This window comes from Barbus barbus (genome assembly GCF_936440315.1).
Source record: "Barbus barbus genome assembly, chromosome: 2".
Taxonomy (NCBI): Eukaryota; Metazoa; Chordata; class Actinopteri; order Cypriniformes; family Cyprinidae; genus Barbus; species Barbus barbus.
The window spans coordinates 24,739,370-24,748,417 of NC_136730.1; the positions used below are offsets into that span (position 1 = coordinate 24,739,370).

Here is a 9,048-nt window from a genome sequence, read left to right on the forward strand (position 1 = left end):
TTTTGCCATGTTTTGGATTGTATTTGGAATCGCTTTGTTTGTGGTTATTTTATAATTAATTTGGATTCATGTGAACAAGCACAGTCTGCACTTATTGTGATAAAGCAAACTTTTAAAGAAAGTCACGCATTTTATTTACCCTTACACACACCTTAAGCAGGACCATACATACAGACAAAATGACTTGGTCCATTAGCAGGTCACATACGGATGGGGCTGAGCACACATGCATGTCGCAGCCTCACAGACAGCAGCGGGGGGAAACTGATGCGTTCACATCTCACCGTGTCCCTCCCCTGAAACCCACCTTCTTGAAAGGTTTTTGCGCGTCTGTTTTGTGGGATAACATCAGAAGGGTTAGTCCCGTCGAGCCAATCAGGTCCCTCCCTACCTCAGATCGCAGCTATAATACATAGGAGTAAAGAGGCTTCTCGCATAAGTGGCTGTGGCTTCAACTACCGTTGTGATTTCGAGGTCAGTCTTACCTTTCCCATCCACGCCGCAACCCTCCGATGCGTTATCAGACGCACATTTCCGCACCTGTCACGGTAGGGCTCGGCGCCGAGGGACACGCGTGAGCTGAGGAGACGGCAAGGACATCGCCGGAGATCCGCGCAGCGACAACGAGAAATCCTGCTAGACACACCGCGCAGGGCGCTCTAGAACACGAGATTCAACGTGCGGCAAAATGCGGCTTATGGCGAGAGTGCTGCTGGTGTTTCTTCTCAGTCTGTCCTTGGTGGTGTCCGGACTGGCCTGCGGTCCTGGCAGAGGCTACGGCAGAAGAAGACATCCCAAGAAGCTGACACCTCTCGCCTACAAGCAGTTTATACCTAATGTCGCGGAGAAGACCTTAGGGGCCAGCGGCAGATACGAGGGCAAGATCACGCGCAATTCGGAGAGATTTAAAGAACTTACTCCAAATTACAATCCCGACATTATCTTTAAGGATGAGGAGAACACTGGCGCGGACAGACTCATGACACAGGTAATTCCCTTCCGTTCAGAAATCGCACTGGTGCTTGTTTGAGTCAGAGCTTCGGAAAGTAGCTCGTGCAGGGATTGTGAATTAGTCTTACGGCATGCATGGATCTCTCTAATGAAGCTGTGCGAGAGAAATGTCATCAAGAGAGCGCACCGGCTGGTTGCCTCCTTGCTCACCCTCATTGTGGAAGGTTGCGTGAAATATTTATGCCCTTCTCTGTTCCTATGTATACATTTTTGTCATTGGGCACGCGTTATCTGTTTTATAAAACGTGGAGATCCTGCTAGATAGGTACGGCACCTGATCCGAAGGGACTGTGACGGTCAGAATATGTGAGTCTTATTACAGCTAGATATAGAACGAAATTAAGCATACATGTTCATGGGATCGCTTAGTCAGACCGCAGCCCATCCGCTCTCAGATGCTGCTTATCAGGGCATGAAAATATTGGCATTTCTCGAAGGATGCTCTTCAATTTATTTCTGCTTATAAATGGGCCAGGACGGTACCACTTAGTGACCGATTAGAATCAGACACAATGGCCTGTGTGTTTTCAGCCCTCTTTTTTCGATATTATCCAGGAGTTTGCTCATCTGCTAGCAATGCTGTATAATCTATAGCTTATTTGTTGTACAACTGACCGATATATAAGCAACAGCAAGCGACACACAGCCTGAAATAAGTTTTATGTGGTACACTCCAGGATTAGACTATAGTGCAACATTATATTAATTGCAGCGCTATTATTTTGGTAAATAGTGGCGATATGTAAATAATTACTTAGATGCGGGGAACTGTTTCCTATGGTCGGAAATGCATTATTTTACTAGTAAGACTTAGATATATTTATTTTATGGTTAATGCTAGAGTTGTGTGCTACTCAAAAATTATATAAAGGTTGTTTTTTTTTGTCCGGGTTGTATGCTATATATTTATACTGTCTCACACAACTCCATCGGTTATCTTTTTTCTGTCATTCTTTCCCTCCTGTATTTTATTTTGCAAGCAAAGCTAGGCCTCTGGGAAAAAAGTCAGACAGCTTCGGGAATAGGCTGTCTGTCCCCAACATGGCTTTCCACTTTCGTCGCATTAGCAGGGATCATTTGAACTTCTGACCCTTTGCAAAGCAAAGGAACAATAAAATTGCTGCTTAGTAAATGCATCGAAACTATTTTTTTCTATATGCATATTCAGGATTACTTCCGTGTAATTTATAAAGCTATTAGCCTGAGTATAATATCTTTATTAGTCTATTTTGGACGTGTCTTTGCTGAATAGAAGGTTCAAAGTCTAAGTCATGACTGATTGTCTCATGGACAAGGTTTGCTGAAACATTGTCAACCAAAGTGGATTTACACGCGCCGCGCAGGTGCATTTTAAAGTTTCCCCTTTTCTGGTCCTTAAAAAAAGATGAAACCCCTGTCTGGTGTGGTTTTCTCAGATGTATATCAAACTCTACTTAAGGTGAATGTGATTATAAGTGTGCGATGACCCGCGGGCACACAAGCTGCCATTAAAATAGGAAAGATACCCTTGCAATCTTGTAACTTCAAATGAACGTCTTAGTCTTTCAAGGGGAGTTAACGAGGTGCCATGTTAACAAATGTTTTGCAGAAGCGCACCCGAGTGTAAGAGAGAGTTTGTTGGTTGAACACGCTGTGTAATCAGTTGGGCTTAACGGTGCTGCTCGCGAAATTAGGCGCAACTGCGAGAGCATCCAGGAGGCTGTTTGCTCTGACAGGTAGCTGATAAGTGTTTCCTCTAAAACAGTTCATTTCGGGAGGAGATTAGTAGCTGACTGTGACTAGGCGGCTTGTTGAACAAACCTCGTGTGGAGCACAAAGCGGCGGCACAGGGGTTCCCGCTGCGCTTCATGGTGGCTGAACAGAATTTGGCTTGATTTGCGGCACACGACCCAATGAATTAATAAAGAGTTCAGGCTTCACGGCTCTTGAATCCCCTGTAGTTTTGCTCAGAATGTGCTAGGTTGTGTCTTTCGGTGCCTCGTTTGTATTTTCCTCTCTCATTCAAGTGCCACAAGTGCTGTAGAGCTAATAGGCAGCACATTCCAAGTATAATCACTAAATCCGTTTTATTTTTATTAGGGTAAAGTACCATATTGTCATTTTCTATTCAGACCACAGATATTCCACACATCATCAGTATGAAAATGCATGTAGCCACATATAAGAGGACGCATCTGTGAAGCGCACTAAGTTTTTGGTGGTTTGACAGATCCAAAGACATGGTAGCCTATGCAGTTTGAATAATAGAGACTAGAGATATAATGGAGTGAACTGAAACATTTTATAATTGACTATACTTCTTTTTTTTCTTTTTATCATGGAATATGATCCAGTGTAATTAGGTGCATGTGGCCTTCACGGCACACATTAGAGGGTCAAGCAAATCAGTAGAAAGTGAGGCAATAGTAGTCTGGTATAGGATGTTATAGGCTAAGAATGGTGTGTGTGTGTGTGCGCGTGCACTTATGAGGGGGGAGAGAAAGAGGGAGAGAGCAAGCAAGTCAAAGCTAGGAGGGTATGCGTGTGAATTATTGCAGGTATTAATTTGGCTTAGTGTCACAATTTGCAAGCATATTTTGAATAGATTTTATATAACCTCTGAAAGACTGTCGGTTAAACAATCACATCACGTCCCTTGAGCAAACCTGTGCTACAAGAATAATGAGTAGTTGCTTCTCCTTTTGGATGCAGTGAAAGAGTCTTTTGTGGTGTTTTATTTGACATATTGGTTAAGTGTTGGGAAGAGTTGTCCTGGAGAAGGCCAAGCATCTCAACACAAGGTCCCGGGAAAGGTTAGTGGGTGCACTACCCAAACATGGCCTAATATTCCACAGCTACCTGCACCTTGGCGAAAGCCACTGCTCTAAACCTTAAGGTTATCGTACAAAACCACTAAAACTCAAACATCCCTTTTCAGTATTGTTTTCTCATTTCAAGTTACCATTGCATGTGTTTTGGCCTTTGAAAGAGAAGAGGCCTTGATGCAGTCTCACCTTTCCCTGGTTGGATCTATATGTTTTAGATCAGTGAAGCGAATGCAATAACTTATCAATTTTTCATTAAGCTCTTTGGGCAGAATATCCTTGCATGCAAGGCTGAATTATTTCCAGTGTAAATACAGGTTTCTCGTACAGTCGGCTTGTTTGTCTAGACGCATCTATCTATTATTATTACAGAATTATTGTCTGAGGAGCTGGGATCCTTGAAGTTTAGAGAAAATGATAAGATACTACTGAACCAGTTTATGTCTTTAAATAAATTAGACCTGTCTATATATTTAGGGGGTGCAAACAGCTTTAATGTAAGCTATGCTATTATTTTTGGAGATTCAGAGCATTATTTATAAATTTGTAAGAAAAAAAATGCTTATGGCAACATGGATGAATGAATAGAAATGTATTAAAACTCAGTTAATTACCTCTCTTCCTGTTCTCTCTCTATTCTATTAGAGATGCAAAGACAAGCTGAACTCACTGGCCATCTCTGTAATGAACCAGTGGCCAGGGGTTAAGCTGCGTGTGACAGAGGGCTGGGATGAGGACGGTCACCATTTTGAAGAATCACTCCACTACGAGGGAAGAGCTGTTGATATCACCACCTCTGATCGAGACAAGAGCAAATATGGGACACTCTCTCGGTTAGCTGTGGAGGCTGGATTTGACTGGGTCTATTACGAGTCCAAAGCCCACATCCATTGCTCTGTCAAAGCAGGTAAGACCATGGCAGCTTTATTCGAACAGCAAAATAAAGTAGTGATGGGCACAATGTTTCACACTCGAATTTCATGTGAAAAAATGCAGGGTTAACACTTTTTTGCTTTTAAATTCTGATAGAGTAAAAAATTGTCTTATTTATTACTGGAAGTGAACTGTATTAGTGTCATAAAATAACATCTGGCAAAGGAATGATTATTTCTAACAAATATTATTCTAAATCTACTGTACATTTTAGGATTTATAAAAAATGATCAAGTGATAAGCAATCAAAGCCTACAAATTGTTTTAAAGCTATTCCTCTATAAGATCTGCTTTTAAACCTTTACACCTTATGAAATTCCTAAGACACATAATGCCAGCCAATATATGAAGTGATCTTACATCGCCCCACTGTCTCTTTGAAGCAAGCGTTTATCAAGTCATCACAAGCTCACTCACTGCAACAGAACACACACTGTACAAACATTTTATAGAGATCTATGAAAACAAATTGAGGATAGTATTTTTACACGCGCGACGAAGGCATCACTTGCGCAACGACGATGTAATTCTTGTCAGGATTTGATTTAGTTTAACATTGATCGAAGGTAATTTAGCTGGAGCATATTGGCTCGTTCACCAAATCTTATCATTTAAATTCTAAACACATTTACAAATACATTACAGGCTTTGAACAGAGCCGGGTCGAACACGCTCGCCCAAATCTGTTTCTCAATTGTCACCATCTTATTTCATGCCCTAGAATCTTATGAGAGGATTAGACGAAAAGTCCATTCTATAGCTCTGTTTACCGACCCAAGAGATCGGAATGTGAAGAGATCCCACAAGGCCAGAATTATTGTCATTAAGCTTGACAACGGAGAGCAGGATGGTTTAAAAAAAATGAAAGGAAAGAAGAAGAGAGCATTGATTGGCTACCGCTAGCATTTCTAATTTACATTCTACACCATTAGAGCCTTGGAAAAGTAAATACTATTTGAGCCTGCTTGGGGTTTTCTCATTCTATAAGTGTGAATTGTCACATAGAAGTTGCTGCACCTGAGCAAATATGAAAGAGGCGCAAGGAAAGGCAGAAGTGTCCTTTTCCAAGAGTGCTCTGTACACAAGCTGCATTAGAATGACAATGTGCGGGCTTTATTGGTTTTTAATTAGAGCAGTCCAGACTCTTTCCTCCTTCATCTCACACAAAGACATTGTTTTTTGGGAAAGCTTTCGATTTACAGCCTAATTCCCGTTGCCACGTTTTCTTTTACTTTTTCTTACGTGAGGCGACTTTGGGGCAGCTTTAGCTGCCTTACGCGCATGTTTTTCGAGCTTTTTTGACTTGACAAGCCGACAACCTCGCCAATAACGACTCAACACTCTTAAAAATAAAGGTTCTTCAAGATGCTATAAGAACCTTTTTTTGTCCAAATGGTTCCATAAAGAACCTTTAACATCTGAAGAACCTTTCTGTTTCACCAAAGATTCTTTGTGGCGAACGAAGGTTCTTCAGATCATACAAAGGTAAGAAAGACATGGTTCTTTAAAGAACCTTTGACTGAATGGTTCTTTGTAAAAACCAAAATGGTTCTTATGTGGCATCGTTCTGAAGAACCTTTTAAGCATCTTTATTTTTAAGAGTGAAAATATGCTAAATTGGCGTAAAATATTTATGATGTAACTTCTTGATATGCAGCATAAGAAATATTGCTATTTATCTCACAGAAAATTCGGTTGCGGCGAAATCTGGAGGCTGCTTCCCAGGATCGGCTCTGGTCTCGCTCAAAGACGGGGGACAGAAGGCCGTGAAGGACCTGAACCCAGGTGACAAGGTGCTGGCGGCGGACGGCGATGGGAAGCTCGTGTACAGCGACTTCATCATGTTCACAGACCGAGACTCCGCGACGCGACGCGTGTTTTACGTGATAGAAACGAAAGAACCCGTTGAAAAGATCACCCTCACCGCTGCTCACCTCCTTTTTGTCCTCGACAACTCAACGGATGATCTGCACACCATGACCGCCTCGTTTGCCAGCAGTGTCAGAGCCGGACAAAAGGTGATGGTTGTTGATGATAGCGGTCAGCTTAAATCTGTCATCGTGGAGCGGATATACACCGAGGAGCACCAGGGCTCTTTCGCACCAGTGACTGCTCATGGGACCATTGTGGTCGACAGAATACTGGCGTCCTGTTACGCCGTAATAGAGGACCACAGTCTGGCGCATTTGGCCTTCGCGCCCGTCAGGCTCTATCACGCTCTATTCACCAAAAACTTCATCAGTCAGTCCAATGCGACTTTACAACAGGAGGGAGTCCACTGGTACTCCAAGCTCCTGTATCAAATGGGAACGTGGCTTTTGGACAGCCACATGCTTCATCCTTTGGGGATGTCAGTAAACTCAAGCTGAAACACTCGCATGGAAATAAAGCGAGAGAAATCACACTAATGTAGGATATAAGACAATATTAGAACAAGCAAAAGAGAAAGAGAGAGCGAGAGTGAGAGAGAAAGAGACAAAGGCCCCGAGCGGAGTTGGGATATTTATTACAATGACTTTAAAAGAAATGTCATTTTCAAAGAATAAATGGAGCCTTAAAAGTTTTCTTTGCATAATTTATTCTCGCGTGAACTCAGGCTGGAGGCACACAGACGGATTCGAATGCAGTGGTCATCCAGCGGTGCAGAATCTATTTTTGTATATCTCATGTAAACAGGAAAAGAAGAAGAAAAAAAATGTAAGAAAAGCAAGAAAAAAGAAAGAAACTTTCATGACAGTTTGTAACATTCTGTGCATATGTGCAAATGACTGTTATATTTTAGGGGTAAGCAAACGCTGTGGGGCTCCGGAAATTATATTTTTATACACAGAATTGTACATTAGATTTTGACCGATCGTTACCTAATCACTTTTCGTTATTTGAAATAGTGTAAGATACGAGAATATATTTTAATTTAAATAGGTGCAGAGTCTTTGCAGTCTTGTGCTGTTTTCTCTTTTAGAGCTCTCTATTATTTTGTCATTGCTTTGGTTGTCAGAGTGGGACAGACATATACGTCTTCTCTGGTTTCATTGTTTCTTGTATTTCTTTCAGAAAATACGAAATGCACATTCTGACAATTCAGTAACGATGATAGTCCCACAGTAAAGAACAAAGAGTTTCGTTAAACAAATTAACTACTGTACATTTACTAAAATGTATTTTTCTTTTCATATTTTGTAATAGGTAAATAGTTTTATAGAAATAAAATGCAGCTGATGCACAGTTTGGATAGCATATGATTGAGTGGCCATACCAGTTAACCTACCTTTCATCAAGGCAAGGTGTCAGGAAATGTAAAGAATTTATTATTTATATGTTTATTATAAATGAATGAGATAAAGAAAATATTCAAACTGATCGTTGGTATGTTTTTTTTCACGAATATCCCTTGAAAATGCAGATCTACACCTATCCTTTCAATAATCAGATTTAATATCATTATTATTATTATTAACGTTCATAAATATTTCATTGTTATTGCTGTTGTTTAAATAGTCGGCTCTCAAGGGCTGCTATTAAAATATTAACTGGGTTGATACTGTTCATTGCTGTGTCATGTTTAACACATGGCACAAGAAAAACGATATAGCCCACAGGTTGGTTAAATGCATACAATTAAATAGGACTACGATCTGTGTTTTATTGTTACAATAAACACGGTAACTGACAAGAGTCCACCAATAAGCCTAATGTTCCCATTTCCAACCCACGTAAATCCGGCTATTCAGTTTGCATAAAACTCGAGTGGGAGAAACAAGAAGTCCATTCAAACAAACGTGTGGAAAAGCGAGATGCTACTGTTGAAAACGGCTATCGGTAAGACGCGAAAAAGTCTTTGATCTGGATTTTGTATGCTTGCGAAAAGTTGTGGTCCCATGTTAAATATGAAGAGGATAGTCCTTCGCAAATAACATCTGAAAATTTCCCACGCAGATTAAAAAGGCGCACCAACACATTTCCCATTAGAAATAGCTTTTCTTATTAGATCGGCTATTTGCTGATTTCTCATGCGGAGGTCTATAGTGCTGCTGTTACTCACCATCATAAATATGTGACGCAATCAAATGCTCATTTACATGGATGACATATAACAAAGTCCCCACCATTAACACACTTTTACAGTCTTCATGTAATTGGGATTTTATAGTGAAGATTCCCTGTAGTGCAACAGGTGGCGCACCAGGTGCAAGGAGAGGAAGTGAGGAAGCGCTCCACTTCCCTTCACGATGCACGAATCAGTGCGGCGGCCTTTTCCCTAGCTCACGGTTTAGTAAACTCAAAAGTTTCCTTTGGTTAA

At 41.1% G+C, this 9,048-nt stretch overlaps 1 protein-coding gene across 1 annotated transcript; it reads left to right on the forward strand.

Moving 5' to 3' along the window:
• Nucleotides 1-433: 433 nt before the first annotated feature.
• Nucleotides 434-7,117, forward strand: LOC306880050 (sonic hedgehog protein-like; the record flags this gene model as incomplete). The annotated part of the gene is made up of 3 exons (XM_079433326.1): nucleotides 434-988; nucleotides 4,461-4,722; nucleotides 6,435-7,117. The coding sequence occupies exons 1-3, from the start codon at nucleotides 689-691 to the stop codon at nucleotides 7,115-7,117; spliced, it is 1,245 nt and encodes a 414-aa protein (XP_079289452.1). The 5' UTR covers nucleotides 434-688.
• Between the last annotated feature and the right edge of the window lie 1,931 nt (nucleotides 7,118-9,048).